The sequence below is a fragment of the Ranitomeya variabilis genome, chromosome 2, assembly GCF_051348905.1.
Source record: "Ranitomeya variabilis isolate aRanVar5 chromosome 2, aRanVar5.hap1, whole genome shotgun sequence".
NCBI classification, from domain to species: Eukaryota; Metazoa; Chordata; class Amphibia; order Anura; family Dendrobatidae; genus Ranitomeya; species Ranitomeya variabilis.
Window position 1 is genome coordinate 50,531,150 of NC_135233.1, and position 20,850 is coordinate 50,551,999.

The 20,850-nt window shown below is 42.6% G+C and overlaps 1 protein-coding gene across 1 annotated transcript in view; it reads left to right on the plus strand.

Moving 5' to 3' along the window:
• CAMKMT (calmodulin-lysine N-methyltransferase) overlaps positions 1 to 20,850 on the plus strand; it is a 594,390-nt gene that overhangs the window by 513,157 nt on the left and 60,383 nt on the right. The window contains exon 8 of the mRNA XM_077282404.1: positions 12,032 to 12,106. Coding sequence (XP_077138519.1) covers positions 12,032 to 12,106 — 75 coding nt within the window. The remainder of the gene's footprint in view (positions 1 to 12,031; positions 12,107 to 20,850) is intronic.

Consider the following 20,850-nt stretch of genomic DNA (forward strand, 5'->3'; position numbering starts at 1 on the left):
CAAGCACCTATAGGACCTTCCTGAAAGGACCAATGGACTCGGCTGCAGAAGCTGAACACGTGACCCCCGATCTCCAGTGAGAGATCTTGCCCTGGGCATGCTCAGTATGTGCAAAGCAGGACTTAGTCCCAGAAAAGCCTGTTCGCCGTAGATCAGTGCAGGGTACAATAGTAGAGCCTGGAGAGGCAGCAATAACCCTTTGCACTGAATCAGACTCAGTGAGACGCTGGGACCGACGTCTCCGCTGAGCAGGCTCCACTGCGGCCGATGGAGAATGGGAGACCGCAGCAGAGACGGATCGAGATTCCCCCTGTGCAGCAGAGGAAACTCGACTCCTAACAGATGGTGTCCAATACAAGTGTATGGCTGATCAGAGAAGTTTGGTGGGTCCAGACCTGTGTGTTGGTGATTTGGTGTGGTTGTCCTCCAGGAACATTAATTCGGACAATCAACCGCACTCAGACAATGTATTCAGATTGCATCAGAAGTGTGAAGTATTTATTGAGTAACACCACAGTGGTCAATAGAGCTCTGAGGTGCACCTCAGAACTCTATTGACCACTGTGGTGTAAGGGTACTGTCACACTCTGCAACTTTCCAACGATCACGACCAGCGATACGACCTGGCCGTGATCGTTGGAAAGTCGTTGTGTGGTCGCTGGAGAGCTGTCACACAGACCGCTCTCCAGCGACCAACGATGCCGAAGGCCCCGGGTAACCAGGGTAAACAGGGCAAAAAAAAAACAAACCGTACATACTCACATTCCGGTGTCCGTCAGGTCCCTTGCAGTCTGCTTCCCGCTCTGACTGAGTGCCGCCGTAAAGTGAAAGCAGATCACAGCGGTGACGTCACTGCTGTGCTCTGCTCTTACATTCCGGCCGGCAGTCAGTCAGAGCGGGAAGCAGACTGCAAGGGACCTGACGGACACCGGAATGTGAGTATGTACGTTTTTTTTTTTTTACTTTTACGATGGTAACCAGGGTAAACATCGGGTTACTAAGCGTGGCCCTGCGCTTAGTAACCCGATGTTTACCCTGGTTACAAGCGAACGCATCGTTGGATCGGTGTCACACACACCGATCCAACGATGACAGCGGGAGATCCAGCGACGAAAGAAAGTTCCAAACGATCTGCTACGACGTACGATTCTCAGCAGGGTCCCTGATCGCTGCTGCGTGTCAGACACAGCGATATCGTATGGATATCGCTGGAACGTCACGGATCGTACCGTCGTAGCGACAAAAGTGCCACTGTGTGACAGTACCCTTATTCAATAAATACTTCACACTTCTGATGCAATCTGAATACATTGTCTGAGTGCGGTTGTTTGTCCGAATTTATGAATTCACTGGATCCATTCCAGGTTCAGCCTGCACCAGCTTCACTCCTACAGAGTGCATGCCTTCCCCTTTAAACTCCAGGAACATTAAACTGAAGGTTTCTTCTTGAAAACTGGGACCCAGGTTCATCTGTCCTTCTAAACTTGTGTCTGTCATTAATCCCCCAGCATTCCCCTTTGCTTTGCCACCCACTTTTAGGATTCATAATGTGTTTCACCTGTCTCTACTCAAAAAATACGTTGCATCCTGATCAAGAGAGATCACAACAAATCTACCTACCAAGTGACTAAAAATGTCATTAACAAAAAGATGGCGGGAGCATTAGTCAACCCAAATGGCATCTCTAGGTTTTCATAGTTTCCGTCAGGTGTATTGAAGGCTGTCTTCCACTCATCCCCTCAATGTGAATGAGATTATATGCCCCTCTAAAATCTAATTTAGTAAACCATTTGACTCCTACGATCTGATTGTAGAGGTTCAGGATGAGAGGGATGAGAGGGAGAGGATATGGATCCCTGACCGTGATCTGATTTAGTTCACAAAAATCTATGCAAGTGCGTAACCCTCGTCTTTTTTCTTGACAAACAAAAACCCAGCTGCAACATGAGATGAACAGTGTCTGATACGTCCATTTGCCATACTTTCAGTGATATAGTCCTGCATGGCCTGCCTCTCTCTCTATTATACAATCTTTGGCAGTTTGGCCATAGGAATAAGATTAACGTCGATTATGGGTATTGGTCTGAACAGTTTATGGGATTTGATGCCCTGGAGCTGCACGAACTTGGCATTAATCAACTGCTCCACTGTACAGAAAGGCTGAAATAACCACCTTCTTTTTGCCAGGATGGATCTTAGCCTGTAAAAAAAATGTGGGACCTACCCACAGAGGAAATATATACACCCAGGTTGCTAACCTCCCTGCAACCCGGGCTCCTTAGTTTTTTGGCAGCTGTTTACGGTGTCAAATGGATGGACAAGATGCACAACATGCCCTTTCCACCACAGAAGAAATATCCTTTTACGCCAAACTAGAGTTGAACCAACAGAACGAGTTGTCACACCCAACTGCATGGGTTCCTCAGTTAACTCAGACCTGGGTTCCCTTGACCCCAGGCCCCCACAAGTTGGAGTGTCTCCTTTTGTCTCTCGCAGACAGTGGTGCACGCATATTGCCAGAGACACAGCCGCCTCAAAGGAAACCGGAATCTCAAACAGAGCAAAGGCATCTTTCACAAAAAAGCTCTTTAATGAACTGGCTATGTAGCACTGAATCATTCCACTTAGTGTCAGTGGACCACCTCCAAAACTCGGAGAAATACTCTTCTGCTGGTCAGTTTCCATACCAAAGCTGATGTAGCTTAGCCTCGGCGAGGTAGACACGGTTGGAGTCTTTGTAATTGTGACCCAGCTCCTAAAAAAGTCCTCAACTGTCCAAATCGCAATGACAGAGGTCAAACGTTTTCTGTAAGTCTTCACAAGGCTGGCACCCACTGCTGGTGGTATGTTGGCCCATTCCTCCATGCAGATCTCCTCTAGAGCAGTGATGTTTTGTGTCTGTCCCTGGGCAACATGGACTTTCAACTCCATCCAAAGTGTTGTGAATTCTGTTCTTGGGCTCCCTCTGGTGGTTGTAAGTAGCACTTTTGTGAATTCTGCTCTTGGGCTCCCTCCTGTGGTTTTGAGTGGTATAGCTGCTTCTTGGATTTAGCATCAGCAGCTGCTTCCACTGATCGTCTTTCTGGCTCGGCTATTTTAGTCTGGCCTTATCCCTCAATCAATGCCAGTTGTCAATTGTTCCTGCTTGGAGTCACTGCTCTTTTGGATTTTCCTGACATTCTGACCCTTTCAGCAAAGATAAGTCCTTGCTCGTCCTTTTGCAGTCCACTTGTTGTGGACTTTATTGTTCAGCACATTCTATGTTTTGCTCATTTGTCCAGCTTATCAGTATGGATCTATTCAGCTAAGCTGGAAGCTCTGGGCAGCAGATTTTGCCCTCCACACCTTTAGTCAGGTGTGGAGATTTTTGCATTTCTCTGCGGTGGACTTTTTCTAGTTTTTATTACTGACCGCACAGTGTTCTTTCCTGTACTATCTATCTAGCTAGAAGTGGCCTCCTTTGCTAAATCTTGTTTCATACTGCGTATGTCATTTCCTTCTCCTCTCACTGTCATTATTTGTGGGGGGCTGTCTATCCTTTGGGGATTTTCTCTGAGGCAAGATAGCTTTCCTGTTTCTACCTTTAGGGGTAGCTAGTTCTCCGGCTGTGACGAGGTGTCCAGGGAGTGACAGGAACATCCCACGGCTACTGCTAGTGTTGTGTTAAGATCAGGAACTGCGGTCTGTATAGTTACCACCTGCTCAGAGCTAGTCGCATGTCGCTCCTAAATTACCAGTCCATAACAGTACACCTGGCCAAAAATGAGTTGAATGCATCTCAAAAGAAGGAAAAGAAAAAGAGTTCTGAGCCATTTTTTTTTTCTTTAGTCTGTTTTGTCTTTTTCCTTCCTCTTAATCTCTGGGTGGTTCAGGATTTGGGTGCGGACATGGATGTTCAGGGTTTGTTTTCTCATGTGGATCAGCTTGCTGCAAGAGTACAGATTGTCCAAGATTATGTTGTTCAGACTCCAGCCTTAGAGCCTAGAATTCCTACTCCAGATTTGTTTTACGGGGATAGATCTAAGTTTTTGAACTTTAAAAATAACTGCAAATTGTTTTTTGCTCTGAAACCCCGTTCCTCTGGTGACCCCACTCAGCAAGTTAAAATAGTTATTTCTCTGCTGCATGGTGACCCTCAGGACTGGGCATTCTCCCTTGAGTCGGGGGATCCGGCATTGCTTAATGTAGATGCATTTTTTCAATCGCTCGGATTATTGTATGACGAACCTAACTCTGTGGATCATGCGGAAAAAACCTTGTTGGCCCTGTGACAGGGTCAGGAAGCGGCAGAATTATACTGCCAGAAATTTAGAAAATGGTCTGTGCTCACTAAATGGAATGAGGACGCTCTGGCAGCAATTTTCAGAAAGGGTCTTTCTGAAGCCCTTAAAGATGTTATGGTGGGGTTCCCCACGCCTGTTGGTTTGAGCGAATCTATGTCTCTGGCCATTCAGATTGATCGGTGCCTGCGCGAGCGCAAAGTGGTGCACCATATGGCAGCGTCCTCTGAACAGAGTCCTGAGCCTATGCAATGTGATAGGATTCTGACTAGAGCGGAACAGAGGGGATACAGATGTCAGAATGGGCTGTGTTTTTACTGTGGTGATTCTGCTCATACTATTTCTGATTGCCCTAACCGTATTAAGAGGGTTGCTAGATCTGTTACCATTAGTACTGTACAGCCTCTCCTGTCTGTGACCCTGATTTGCTCATTGTCATCTTTTTCTGTCTTGGCATTTGTGGATTCAGGCGCTGCCCTGAACTTAATGGACTTAGACTTCGCCAGGCGCTGTGGTTTTTCTTTGCAGCCTTTGCAGAGCCCTATTCCTTTGAGGAGTAATGATGCTACACCGTTGGCCAAGAATAAACCTCAGTTTCGGACTCAGCTGACTATGTGCATGGCTCCAGCACATCAGGAAGATTGTCGTTTTCTGGTGTTGCATAATTTACATGATGTTGTTGTACTGGGTTTTCCATGGTTACAAGTACACAATCCAGTGTTGGATTGGAAATCGATGTCTGTAACTAGTTGGGGTTGTCAAGGGGTACATAGTGACGTTCCTTTAATGTCAATTTCCTCTTCCCCCTCTTCTGATGTTCCTGAATTTTTGTCAGATTTCCAGGATGTATTCGATGAGCCCAAGTCCAGTTCCCTTCCTCCACATAGGGACTGTGATTGTGCTATTGACTTGGTTCCTGGCTGTAAGTTCCCTAAGGGCCGACTCTTCAATCTGTCTGTGCCAGAGCATGCCGCCATGCGGAGCTATGTGACGGAGTCCTTAGAGAAGGGGCATATTGGGCCGTCTTCGTCACCATTGGGAGCGGGATTCTTTTTTGTTGCCAAGAGGGATGGCTCCTTGAGTCGCTGTATTGATTATTGCCTTCTTAATAAGATCACGGTCAAATTCCAATACCCTTTACCTTTGCTCTCTGATTTATTTGCTCGGATTAAGGGGGCTAGTTGGTTTACCAAGATTGACCTTCGAGGGGCATATAATCTTGTCCGTATTAAACAGGGTGACGAATGGAAAACTGCATTTAATACGCCCGAAGGCCATTTTGAATACCTGGTGATGCCTTTCGGGCTTTCTAATGCTCCTTCTGTGTTCCAGTCCTTCATGCATGATATTTTCCGCAATTATCTTGATAAATTCTTGATTGTGTATTTGGATGATATTTTGATTTTTTCCAATGATTGGGAGTCTCATGTGAAGCAGGTCAGGATGGTATTCCAGATCCTTCGTGATAATGCTCTATTTGTGAAGGGGTCTAAGTGCCTATTTGGAGTTCAGAAGGTCTCTTTTTTGGGGTTTACTTTTTCTCCTTCGTCTATAGAAATGGATCCTGTTAAGGTCCAAGCCATTCATGACTGGATTCAACCCACATCTGTGAAGAGCCTTCAGAAATTTTTGGGCTCTGCTAATTTTTATCGCCGTTTCATTGCCAACTTCTCTAGTGTGGTTAAGCCCCTGACCGATTTGACGAAGAAAGGCGCTGATGTGACAAATTGGTCCTCTGAGGCTGTTGAGGCCTTTCAGGAGCTTAAGCGCCGATTTACTTCTGCCCCTGTCTTGCGTCAGCCGGATGTGTCTCTTCCTTTTCAGGTTGAGGTTGATGCTTCTGAGATTGGGGCAGGGGCCGTTTTGTCACAGAGGAATTCTGATGGTTCCTTGATGAAACCATGTGCCTTCTTTTCCCGAAAGTTTTCGCCTGCGGAATGCAATTATGATGTCGGCAATCGGGAGTTGTTGGCTATGAAGTGGGCATTTGAGGAGTGGCGACATTGGCTTGAGGGAGCCAAGCACCGCGTTGTGGTCTTGACCGATCATAAGAATCTGATTTACCTCGAGTCGGCCAAGTGGCTGAACCCTAGACAGGCTCGATGGTCCCTGTTTTTCTCCCGTTTCGATTTTGTGGTCTCATATCTTCCGGGATCTAAGAATGTTAAAGCGGATGCTCTCTCTAGGAGCTTTTTGCCTGATTCTCCTGGGGTTCTTGAGCCGGTTGGCATTCTTAGGGAAGGGGTGATTCTTTCTGCCGTCTCTCCTGATTTACGGCGAGTGCTTCAGGAATTTCAGGCTGATAAACCTGACCGCTGTCCTGTGGGGAAGCTGTTTGTTCCTGATAGATGGACAAGTAAGGTAATTTCTGAGGTCCATTGTTCGGTGTTGGCCGGTCATCCTGGGATTTTTGGTACCAGAGATTTGGTTGCTAGGTCCTTTTGGTGGCCTTCCTTGTCACGGGATGTGCGTTCTTTTGTGCAGTCCTGTGGGACCTGTGCCCAGGCTAAGCCTTGCTGTTCCCGCGCTAGTGGGTTGCTTTTGCCTTTGCCTGTCCCTGAGAGGCCCTGGACGCATATTTCCATGGATTTTATTTCGGATCTTCCTGTTTCCCAGAAGATGTCTGTTATCTGGGTGGTTTGTGACTGGTTCTCTAAAATGGTCCATTTGGTACCTTTGCCTAAATTGCCTTCCTCCTCTGATTTGGTTCCATTATTTTTTCAGCATGTGGTTCGTTTGCATGGCATTCCGGAGAATATTGTGTCTGACAGAGGTTCACAATTTGTTTCCAGGTTTTGGCGGGCCTTTTGTGCTAGGATGGGCATTAATTTGTCTTTTTCTTCGGTGTTCCATCCTCAGACAAATGGCCAAACTGAGCGAACTAATCAAACCTTGGAAACCTATTTGAGATGCTTTGTGTCCTCTGATCAGGATGATTGGGTGGCTTTCTTGCCGTTGGCCGAGTTTGCCCTTAATAATCGGGCCAGTTCGGCTACTTTGGTTTCGCCTTTTTTTTGTAATTTTGGTTTCCATCCTCATTTTTCTTCAGGGCAGGTTGAGCCTTCTGATTGTCCTGGTGTAGATTCTGTGATGGACAGGTTACAGCAGATTTGGACTCATGTGGTAGACAATTTGACGTCTCAGGAAAAGGCTCAGCGTTTTGCTAACCGCCGTCGGTGTGTTGGTCCTCGGCTTCGTGTGGGGGATTTAGTCTGGTTATCTTCCCGTCATGTTCCTATGAAGGTTTCTTCCCCTAAGTTCAAGCCTCGTTTTTTTGGTCCTTATAAGATTTCTAAGATTATCAATCCAGTGTCTTTTCATTTGGCCCTTCCAGCCTCTTTTGCCATCCACAAAGTTTTCCATAGATCTTTGTTGCGGAGATATGTGGTACCTGTTGTTCCCTTTGTTGATCCTCCTGCCCCGGCGGTGTTGGTTGAGGGGGAGTTGGAATATGTGGTTGAAAAAATTTTGGATTCTCGTTTTTCGAGGCGGAGGCTTCAGTATCTTGTCAAGTGGAAGGGTTATGGCCAGGAGGATAATTCTTGGGTGGTTGCCTCCGATGTCCATGCCGCCGATTTGGTTCGTGCTTTTCACTTGGCTCATCCTGATCGGCCTGGGGGCTCTGGTGAGGGTTCGGTGACCCCTCCTCAAGGGGGGGTTACTGTTGTGAATTCCGTTCTTGGGCTCCCTCCGGTGGTTGTAAGTAGCACTTTTGTGAATTCTGCTCTTGGGCTCCCTCCTGTGGTTTTGAGTGGTATAGCTGCTTCTTGGATTTAGCATCAGCAGCTGCTTCCACTGATCGTCTTTCTGGCTCGGCTATTTTAGTCTGGCCTTATCCCTCAATCAATGCCAGTTGTCAATTGTTCCTGCTTGGAGTCACTGCTCTTTTGGATTTTCCTGACATTCTGACCCTTTCAGCAAAGATAAGTCCTTGCTCGTCCTTTTGCAGTCCACTTGTTGTGGACTTTATTGTTCAGCACATTCTATGTTTTGCTCATTTGTCCAGCTTATCAGTATGGATCTATTCAGCTAAGCTGGAAGCTCTGGGCAGCAGATTTTGCCCTCCACACCTTTAGTCAGGTGTGGAGATTTTTGCATTTCTCTGCGGTGGACTTTTTCTAGTTTTTATTACTGACCGCACAGTGTTCTTTCCTGTACTATCTATCTATCTAGAAGTGGCCTCCTTTCCTAAATCTTGTTTCATACTGCGTACGTCATTTCCTTCTCCTCTCACAGTCATTATTTGTGGGGGCTGTCTATCCTTTGGGGATTTTCTCTGAGCCAAGATAGCTTTCCTGTTTCTACCTTTAGGGGTAGCTAGTTCTCCGGCTGTGACGAGGTGTCCAGGGAGTGACAGGAACATCCCACGGCTACTGCTAGTGTTGTGTTAAGATCAGGAACTGCGGTCTGTATAGTTATCACCTGCTCAGAGCTAGTCGCATGTCGCTCCTAAATTACCAGTCCATAACACCAAAGGTTTTATATGGGGTTGAGATCTGGAGACTGGCTAGGCCACTCCAGGACCTTCATATGCTTCTTACGAAGCAACTTGTTCTTTGCCCTGGCTGTGTGCTTGGGATCATTATCATGCTGAAAGACCCATCCACGTTTTAACTTCAATGCCCTTGCTGATGGAAGGTTTGCTCTCAAAATCTCATGCTACATGGCCCCATTCATTCTTTCATGTACATGGATCGGTCGTCCTGGTCCCTTTGCAGAGAAACAGCTCCAAAGCATGATGTTGCCACCCGCATGATTCACAGTAGGTATGGTGTTCTTTGGATGCAATTCAGCATTCTGTCTCTTCCAAACACGACGAGTTTTGTTTCTACAAAACAGTTCTACTTTGGTTTCATCAGACCATATGACATTCTCCTAATGCTCTTCTGGATAATTCAGATGCTCTCTAGCAAACTTCAGATGGGCCCGGACATGTACTGGCTTAAGCAGGAGGACATGTCTGACACTGCAGGATCTAATGAGTCCCTGGCGGCATAGTGTGTTACTGATGGTAGCCTTTGTTACGGTGGTTCCAGCTCTATGCAGGTCATTTACTAGGTCCGCCCGTGTGGTTCTGGGATTTTTGCTCACCGTTCTTGTAATCATTTCGACCCCACGGGGTGTGATCTTGCGTGGAGCCCCAAATCGAAGGAGATTATCAGTTCTCTTGTTTGTCTTCCATTTTCTTATTATTGCTCCCACAGTTGATTTCATCACACCAAGCTGCTTACCTATTGCAGTTGCAGTCTTCCCAGCCTGGTGCAGGGCTACAGCTTTTGTTTCTGGTGTCCTTCGACAGCTCTTTGGTCTTCCCCATAGTGGAGTTTGGAGTGTGACTGTTTGAGGTTGTGGACAGGTGTCTTTTATACTGATAACAAGTTCAAACAGGTGCCATTACTACAGGTAATGAGTGGAGGAAAGAGGAGCCTCTTAAAGAAGAAGTTACAGCTCTGTGAGAGCCAGAAATCTTGCATGCTTTTAGGTGACAAAATACTTATTTTTCACCATAATTTGAAAAATAAATCTTGCCAAATCCAACAAGGTGATTTTCTGGATTTGTTTACTCAATTTTGACTCTCATAGTTGTGGTCTACCTATGATGTCAATTGCAGGCCTCTCTCATCTTTTTAATTGGGAGAATTTGCACAATTGGTGGCTGACTAAAGACTTTTTTCCCCACTGTACTTGTTTATTGGTACTTTAACCCTTCCTGTTGATTCTGACTGCATTGCAGTTTGCCTGGTTTGTTTTAAGCAGTCACTCGTCACCTCTCGGTACTGGTGCAAAGCAAAAATACTGTTGTATGCAAGATGCCTAAAAATGGATGTCACTGTCTTGTTCTACTGGTTAAAAGCACAGTTTGACATTTAAGACAGATCCCACAGAATACTCATTCAGGCTTCAAAAAGTACGTCCAACTTAAATCTACTATATGATAAAAGATATTTACCATTAGCTTTGATCATTCAAATCCATCATTACCTCTCTTGTAAAAAAACGTACCAGCAGAGTGCCAGTCAAGCACTCAGATAAAAAGTTACGCTCAAAAATAATCTTTTTTTTTAAAATAAAATTACCCATTCTAAAAATTCACTAGCATTAACCAGTCACTTTTTATATGGAACAGCGATTATCTGATTTTTTTTTTTTTTTTACTTCTGCAGCGTAGAGATACATTTTGAGCCTTCACTTGACGTAGCTGACTATTGAAGAAATCTGATTGTATCATGTAGAGAAAATTGTTATAGCTGCCAGAGTCGCATAGTGGAGTGAAAGAGGAGCTATTCTTTTAGGATCTAGTCAGTCACTGCAGACGATTTTTAGCAATTCGATTGCTTATAGTTATTTATAATCTTATAGCTAACCAACACCGCAGAGAAGCATTGAAATAAAAATGCAATGAATGATGCCTGTAATATAAACACACCTCCCACCCCTTCACGACTCTTCTGAAGCTCTATTTTAGGGCTGAAATGACATTTATTCCCATTGATAAACTTTACATCATAAAAGAACATTGTGGCATAACTGTGATGGTGGGTAGAAGGACTGGTTAAATCTGGGGCTTGTTGCCTGAGGAGAACTTAAAGGGTTTGCAATGAAAGACTGCAGTCTTGTCTTTATGCGACTGCAGGCTTGTGAATCCTCACTGCGCGCACCACATACTGTCAGGATTTTCAGGTGCCAGCAACGAGAGTGGGTGATCATGCGATCACAAGTATGTAATATGCATACTTCCAGCCACATTCCGACTAGACTTGTGTCCTCACTGAATTTACTTGTATAGAGTGAAGCTGTGCACGGCTAGTCGGAATGTGGCCTACTTTCAATCACACCAGAAAATCCTTATAACGCATGATGTGCATGCTGTGAGGATTCAAAAGACTTTCAACACAAATCTAAGCAACCCTTTTTAAGGCCACTCTGTCAGACAAAAAGACCCTAATATTTTCAGTGGTACATTAGAAGGGGACCCTCGTTCCAGATTTTTCATCGGGATCAGAATCTAAAAGTCACGCTGCGGAATAAAAAATTCAAAAACATTTTCATCATTTGTTTCCTCATCTGATTTCTTATAGACCTGAGAAAAATGGACTTCTGAAGTGTCTCTTATCCAGCTTTATTTTTGGGCTGAAATGACATTTCTTGCCCTTGATAAACATTAATTCGTAGTGGAACATTGGGGCATAAGCTGTAGGGATGTAGCGGCAGCCGTCACATTTGGGCCCTAGTGACTGAGGAGACCTTAAAGGGAGTCTGTCAGCACAGATTGACTGTTCACACCAAGTACAAGCGATCATTGCACCCTTAGTGTGGCCCAATAGTTCAGTTCATCTTCCCAGCTGCTTGTTTTCCATCTGTCTCTGCTTGTCAATCCAAATAGAGGTGGGTTGAAAGCCGGAGGGAAAACAACTAGGTGGAAAAGTGCATGTAACTGGCCACAACAAGGGTGCACGGAGTGCCCTCTCTTTTAACTGGCACAGGTTAGAAAGAGACCCTATTCCAGATTTTACACTGGACCCCAAATCTGCACGTTACACTGCTGCTTAAAAGTAAAACACTTCATTCCTTCTGTATATTCACTTGATTCCTTACAAACCTGATAAAAGTGGTCTTGAGATATGTTTGCAAACATCCGATCTGCTTTTAACACTATCAAAGTGAATGTCATGAAAAATCCTCGATGTTAAAAAAAAAATAAAAAAAAATTAAATTGACTGTTTTTGTGTTTTTATTTTTTTTTCCTTTAGCGTTTTACGATGGGATAATGAGACAGATGTCTCTCAACTGGAAGGACATTTTGACATTGTTATGTGTGCTGACTGGTAAGTACATAAAAAATGGTAACTGGCGGAACAGGGGGGGGGGGGGGAAGAAATAGATTTGTTGAAATAATTGCACTGCTCTGCTCTCTGACGGCTGAACAAAGTCAACAAATGAAGCACTAAACCGCCTTAACCTCAACAAATTAATATTCATCTCTATGTGACAGTCATGAGGTAGTCTTCTATCAGAGAGTAACTTCTACCACATTATTTCCTGAAGATTGATTTTGAGAAGCATTTCCATTTTGCGAAATTGCCTCTGTTTCATGCTTGACGTATCAGTAAATGGACGACTTAAGCAAATTGCAAATAATTATGGTTCAGGGAGGAACAGTCTGAAGGAAAGGGAGTTTATCAACACCAACAGCTCAATTAACTTACTTGTTACTAAATATCTGACTATTGATATTAGCACAAGCAAGGTTGTGCAATTTTTTTTTGCATAAAAGTGATCACCCAAATCATGTTCTGTACGGAGACTGTACGAGATGTAACAATGTGTTGTGACACGAGTTATCTAAAGTGGGGTCCAGAATAATTCATGTATAAGAAAATGTCGTTGAGTGATCCGTGGTCTTCAGTCGAATTCTAATAGCTATTTAGAGTGCTTTAAATATATACGAGGCCTTTTGGCAAACTCGGGAACTTGTACACGTCAATCGCTTGAGATCAGAGGCAAATTATATCTGATATTTCTGAAGACTGCTGAAGTTAAGTAGACAGTTATTAATGGCAAAGTAATGGGGAGGAACATTGTATCATGTTCTTTATTCTCCGTATAAATCATCCTACGACATACTGTAACATGTAATTAAGAGAACAGGTATTATTTCACCGGAGTTGACAGAAATAGCGTTAATCAAGCATTTCACCGTTGTCATCTAATTCACAGCTCTGCTTGTATTTTACATATATTAGGCGAAAGGTTTAGATATTTTTTCTAGTTTCCACTAGGGTTCATGGATGACTGTTTAATTCAGAAAGAATGTTCTAAATCAGCTTTATTACATGTCCTATATTTTTTATCAGAAAAGAAATATATGTATTTTCTAAAAATTTCCTATTCTTTTTACTTAATAATTTATATATATATATATATATATATATATATATATATATATATATATATATATATATACCTTGTAGATTGTGAGCCTTCGGGGGCAGGGTCCTCTCTCCTCCTGTTCCAGTTTTGACTTGCATTGTTCAAGATTATTGTACTTGTTTTTATTATGTATACCCCTCCTCACATGTAAAGCGCCATGGAATAAATGGCGCTATAATAATAAATAATAATAATAATAATAATAATATATGTATATATATATATATATATATATATATATATATATATATTTTGTGTGCATGTGTGTATATACACCCATCCAATAAATAAATATATATATGTACCTATATATACACACAGATGTTTCTTTATAGCTATCATATACTTTTTTATTATTTTGCTCCAGAATGAATGACAAATATCAATGATAGGGTATGGCTGATATTTATTTGTTTATTTATTCATTTATATATAGTTTTAATTTTTCGTTGAAAAAAATCATATACATTTTTACCGTCTATAATTTTAAGGGTAGGTTAATTTTAACATTGAGAGATAGATTATAATTCTGTTTGTGTGTTGATGTGTTGCGTAAAAAAACATTGTGAACGTATCTGGAAAATCAGAATAGTTTATTGTTTGTAAAAAGACAAACCTGGGTTTCCAGTTAAACCGCTGATAATGTGTCCCCGAGATGCATCATCTGATTAAAATAAACAGCTAAACAACACCATATGATTTCAGCAAGTAATTTAGTAAATGCCTTCCTCACCAAATATTAGAATGGATACTACAGGTTTCATTGCACAGATGAAGTTAATGCTTGGTAGGATTAGACCAGATTAAGTATGAAAGTCAGATCAGAGAGCTGGCGGACATGAGCAGGAGGGCAACAGTCTTCTCATAGGCTTAGACTAGGCTCACATATGGATGTTTTCCAGATTACGTGGGTGAAGCAAGGTCTTGCCAACAGATTTAGAGTTAAATTTGCTCTTCACACAAATATCAAAACAACTCTGGCATTTGCCATCTTCTCCTGCTCATGATACTCACACCGTGTCATCCAATTTGCAAAAATAATTCATAGAGCTGATGCCCGAAGGCTTTTTTGCATTATTATTTTACCAGTACAAATCACCCTGACTGTATTTTTTTTTTCAATTTTTGTCAAAGGTCAGAATGTAAAAAACAAACACCTAACAAATCTAGATACTGTCACTCTCATGGGTTAATACACAAAGTGGTTAGCCTTTTGCTTGTCCAAGGGTTGTATCTAACATTTTAGCCCTATTTACTCCACGGGTTATTCCCAAACTATGATCAAGCTGTGGTTGAACACCCAGTGATCCAGAGAAAGGAGTTCTGTAACCCAGGAACTGTGCTCTTCAGGGACCCATCTGGAATGGGGTGGAGGTATGGATGCTCAACCTCAAGCACAGTGATCAATTGTATCCAGCAGTCCCATAGGTAATGTATTGAGTGAACATCGAGCATGTGCACCTCCGCCCCATTCAAATCTCATTTGCTTGAAGGGCATCTGTCAGTAGGATTAACCCTGCTAAGTCATTTATATAGACATGCAGATCATAGAAAGTTGAACAAAATGATATCTTGATATCTGTGATCTGATGTCTTATGCTCAAGAAGTCCACATTTTTCTTAATATGTAAATGGATTGTTAAAGGGGTTGTCAAGTCCAGATCGATAAGTCTGCAGTCACTCTTATGGGCGGAGATTTTCTGGTTTCTGATTCAGGACTCGCGAGTATGTATGTGTTATACATAATCCCGGTCAGGGCCCATCGCGTCGTTGCGGCCTTGCTCCATACGCTTATATTGAGCAATGCCGCATCCCGACTAGGGACTGTGCCGTCCAGTGGGTGTTGCCGGCTACAGGGTACAACCTCTCTCCATACAAGTGTATGGAGAGAGGCCGCGACCACTGGACGGGCTCTGGTTGGGAGTATGTGTAATGGATACATACCTTCCAATCCCGGCTCAGAAACTGGCGAATTCTAACAGCACACAGTGCGTGCGCTCGATGGAGTCACAAGTCTGCTGCCACCACAGAGAGACTGAAGACTTATCGATTTGGACTGGTCAACCCCTTTAAGATCTCCCTGAGAATGTGCCTCCAGACCTTATTTTAAATGAAAGGGAATGTTACTAGTGATGAGCGGAGATTTCGTTTTTGCTGCCTCAGACGCATGATTTACAGCTGATAGACAGCTTGAATACATGTGGAGATTCCCTAGCAACCAGGCAACCCCCACATGTAGTCAGGCAGCTGTGTCAACAAAAATGAAACCTCCGAGCAGTTACAAATACTCGGAGACCACCCGAGCGTGCTCGGGAAAACACGAGCAACGAGTACACTCGCTCATCACTAGACGTTACCAATGTAGATTAAAAGAGCAAATTGTCAGGCATTACATGTATCACAATAGTGACCCCCCCTTTAATTTAAAATAAGCTCTGGAGGCAGACTCTTGAGGAGATCTATAGATAGATCTCAACAGCTCATTCATATATTAAGAAAAATTAGGATATCTGTGGAATAAGACATTGGAAGGCAGATATCAAGTTATCGTTTTGTTCAACTTTCTATGATCTACGTGCCCATATAAATGGCTTAGGAGTGTTGATAATTCCAGTCCCTGGGCGCAGTTTGTTATGAAAAAAAAAGTCCAGCTGCATATTAGTCAAGATCTCAGAGTCCACCGCTAGATCTCCACCAGAGAAACCGTTGTCCCCTTTAAAAAAAATCCTCATCAGAAAAACTGTGCATTGCTTTTTGTCCCTGGTCCCGGTGATGAGCCCGATATCTAATAATGGCTGCGGCCAATCACTGATCTCTGCGGCTCTGCCAGTGTAGACTTGACTACACGCCTCCTGGACCTCCTTACATTTATAGAGCAATATTGACTATGTAATCTCCGCTAAATTCAGACAGGATTTATAGAGACTTTCTTGTAGGAATACCGTTGTTGTTTTATCAGGTTGTCTATGGTTTTTCCAGATCTATCTGAACTGCAGGATTTCCTCCAGGCTCATGACTTAAGTCACATCACGGTCACCAACGTGTTCTTGCTATCTCTTCTCTGGTTTCCATCTTTCCTCCAACCCTTTAGTTTCTGCAACCTGGAAATTTTATTAATGAACCTAAAAGATTCCCTCACAACTTTCACCCACTTCCACTGAACTCCAACTCTTGAAAATAATAATTGTTGTTTTGTTTACCTTGGCTTGTTATACTTCTGCTTTGTTATTGTAATTTGTTATGTTGAATTGAAAATTAACAAAAATCAGAAATAAAAACAAATTTGAAAAAGTTACAATCAGAAAAGGAGAAGAAAATAATCTGGTTCTAATTGGTAGATGAGATGACGCATTCCCCAAACATGGGTTCCCCATTCATAAGCAATCTATTTCCATAACTCTCAAACTAGTGGTGCCTCTAAGTTCCCTATGGTCAGGGAACTTAGTAGCCCTGTACTGCTAAGTTCCCTGACCATAGTATTATGCTTACCAGCTGCTGTCTTCAAGTCTTCCCGATGCGGATCTGATCCCGTGGTGCAGTATTGTGACCGCAACTTCTGACTGACTAAAAGTCAGAGGTAATGGTCACAAGCTCTGTGTAAGTCTATGGGAGCCTTGTTCTGGCTCTCCTAGACTTACATTGAGTTGTGACTTCTGGATCGCCCAGTAAACAATGGAACGATCCGGCAGGTCACTACCTGCGGAAGACCGACTGGAGCGGCACCGATAAATGATGAACACTGTGACTGGTAAGTATAAGACTAAGGGCAGGGAACTTAGATAAGTGGCACCACTCAGTGGTAAAATGTAAAAAAAAACACTGGAGTGGTGCTTTAATTTCAAGTGGTTTTTCCTCTGAATATGCACGTCCCCATAGAATAACATTGGTCCGAGTGCAATCCAATGTTATGTCGGATCGCACTCGGAAATACAATACGGCCATCTGCACCTTCCCTTAGGGTTAGGATATGTCTACATTATCGCTAATGTGGATGTCATCTTGTATGCACTCGCATAGCTATCATGATGAGCTACATGCGGTTCCTTGCCCCTGGTTAAGGACAAGTACAGAATAACACATTGATTGTTTATTCCTATTTTTACTTCATTTTTTTCTTGTTTTGTGCTAAACATTCACATATTTAGTGCACACAGATGCAAATGTGCAGGATGTATTTTATTGTCAAGTTAGCAAACCACTTTTTTTTTTCTCTTCAGGAAACTGCCTAAGCACCAGCTTTGTATATTGCCTGATTAAATTCTGTATTTTTTTTTGCCAGCCAGGGTGGTATTGTCTGATTGTCTGAATAGTGAGCCAGTTTTCCAGTCTGCACTCATTTACATGAAAACAACGTCCTTTCACAAAGCCACTGTACAAAAAAAAGAAAAAAAAGAAGCAGATCGAGTTCATGTATATACATGATTACATTCATATATTTCCATGTTTACATTCACAAACACTTGTAAGACTCGAGTACTCTTTTCAAGAAGTTATTGGCATCCGAGGATACACTTAGCAGTTACATGTGTAAAAATACTGCAGGGTTATTATTTTCCCTATCCTTACGTTATCAGTGCCGGTAGAACGGCACAAGAAAATGGCATCAGAAGGAGGTGTGCATCCCATCCTAGAACCGCTTTTACTCGGCACTGAATGGCAATTGTGTTAAGCATTGGAAAAGATGTACTGTATGGGTGGAGGTGAAGAAAACACTATGACGAGAAGAAGTGCAGTCACCATAGCAGACAGACGAAAAGAAATAGACTTTTGATGGGTGGTAAGAGATTCTTACTCTTTGTATTGTGAGGGGTCGACACGCTTAGCTGCTCCTCAAGATAGACACAGGGCCTGTTTGGTTAAAGACTCTAGGTGGTTTATTGTGTCATAAACGAGGAACCCAAACTGGTAACAGAAAACAGTCTGGCTCAAAAGAAAGTAAAAAGTTCATGCACAGTCCTGCCCAGTACTTCTGGGACAACACCTGTGGTAGCTCTCACAGGAGCTTCAGTATGGAGACTTCCTTACTCCTCACAACACAACCAGAGGAAAAAACTGGCTGGACATTTAACTCCTTCCAACCACACCCTGGAGGTGGAGATATGGTGGGTAGGTGTCCCACCCATCTCTGACCTACCCACCATGAAATCCAGGCCCATTTAGAGACTGGATTTCTCTCAACACATATAAGGCTACTTTCACACTTGCATCTTATGGCGTACGTCACAATGCGTCGTTTTGGAGAAAAAACACATCCTGCAAAGTTGCCCGCAGGATGCGTTTTTTCTCCATAGACTTGCATTAGCGACGTATTGCGACCGATTGCCACACGTCGCATCCATCGTGCGACGGATGCGTCGTGTTTTGGCGGACAGTCAGCACAAAAAAGTTCCATGTAACTTTTTTTGTGCGTCGCGTCCGCCATTTTCAACCGCGCATGCACGGCCGAAACTCCGCCCCCTCCTCCCCGGACTGCAGAATGGGCAGCAGATGCGTTGTAAAACTGCATCCGCTGCCCATGTCTTGCAGTTATTTCACAGTGTCCGACGGTACATCGGCCCGACGCATTGCGACCGGTCCGTACCGACGGAGGTGTGAAAGAAGCCTTATGCTGGTTGTTCACAGAGTGCTGTATCCAAGCTTATTAATGGAAAGTTGAGTGGAAGGAAAAACTATAGTAGAGAAAGGTGCACAAGCAACCAGGATAACCGCAGCCTTGAAAGGATTGCTAAGAAAAGAATTATTGAACAACAAAAATAAATTAACTTTTCGATGATATTGTAATTTTGTGAGAAGCACCTGTGTATTAAATCATACTTAGATTACTGTTTTTTTAACAGTATAACTATATTAAGGAATTCCTAAAAAAATGTTTCTACTTCTGCTGCTTTGAACAAAGGCTAGATAGATGGATAGATAGATAGATAGATAGATAGATAGATAGATAGATAGATAAGCGAGTATAGTTAGATTGAGCAATTGACTATAGCTAGATTAGAGACAGAGAATAAATTGATTATAGAGAGGGACTTTAACCCTTCAGAATTTTCAATATTTCTGTTTAAACTGGACCTAAAACTACATCAGATTTTCACACAAGTCCTAAAAGTAAATGAAGAGAACCAAATTTAACAAATGAGTCAAAAAACTTTAGACTTTTTCATTTATTAATTTTATTAAACAAAATGATCCAGTATCACATGTCTGTGGGTGCGTTTCTGTCATAGTTCATACCACTTATCTGGCATAAATTTGTATGAATTTTCTGTCCACGCTCCCTTCCTTTTAAGTGTCACAGAGTTTTCAAAAAGCTATTGGAGCTGGTTAGAGGAATGTTGGAAAAATTGTAGTGCAAGTACAAGTTTAGCACCATTTTACACAGTTAGATGTCAGAATTCGGAGAAAACTGATAACACAGGGATAGATAGATAGATTGATAGATAGATAGATAGATAGATAGATAGATAGATAGATAGATACGATATAGAGCTGACAGATAAATATATAGCTGACTGATCTATAGAGTTTTCGATATTAGATAAATATTTTGATGATGTACAGACTAATAGATTGTAGATAGATATGAGATTCATTTCTAAACATTTAGAAAAATCTAGAAAGATAATGAATGGATTAATCTTTCATAAAACGTCTTGACCGACATACTGGCATTAGCCTAAGAAGTCATGACCTCTGAGAGGTCTTGAATAAGCCGTATTATGACCTAGTAGCTAGATCCTTAACTATTTTCAGGGAATGACATCTTTTACCTCGCCGTTGTTATTGAGCAGCTGTGCCGAAGCTTCTTGAATTACTTCTGAGTCTTTCATCCAATTTGTCTGCTGGGGATATTGCTGACTTGACTTGTCTTTCCGGGTGTTGTTTTATTCAACGCTCCTCTCAATCTGAGGTCTTAGCTGAGACTTGTCTGCTTTTCCATTCACCTCTGCACTCGGTGATGAGGGCTTTATGTTCTAACCATTCATAATGATAATAACCAACGTAATTCTCCTATTCCATGCACGTTATTCTAGTACATCAAATCTCTTTACAGTCACAGTTATATAATGCTCTTGTACACTTAACCTGATTCATACATCAATCAAGAGTTTAACCTAATGTTGCACTGAAGCCACGCACCCTACTTATAGGAATTTATGTAACATATGTTGGTAGGCACAATTGATATTTAAAATAAAAATCATTTTGGTTATAAAAATTGTATTCAGCCAGTTTCCAGTTCTTTTTGATTCTCCCTTTTTAAGGGGGTGCTTGTGTCGTGATGGGGCATGTGGAGGAAATAAATGGGGGGTGTCTTCTACTCAGAACTTCCCACTATTGTTCGGGGAAGAAGTACTCTTTGATGTAAACCACCATTCTTCTTCTGGAAGAATCCTCTCATATGTGTAATGTTTGATTCCTTTGAAGTGACTTGCCAGTGGCTCCCCTTGGTAATGACATGATGAAAGTGATGATGCCTGGCAATAGGGCTCTGATAACACACTCTTCTGACCCATATTGTGCAATGTGGCTGTGCAAGCTTGAAAACTTCTTAAAATTGACAAGAATTGGCAATTCTTAAAGTTTCCATAGTAGTTGACTCTAGAGATGGTGCAAATCAATTCGCAGGACCTGGTCGACC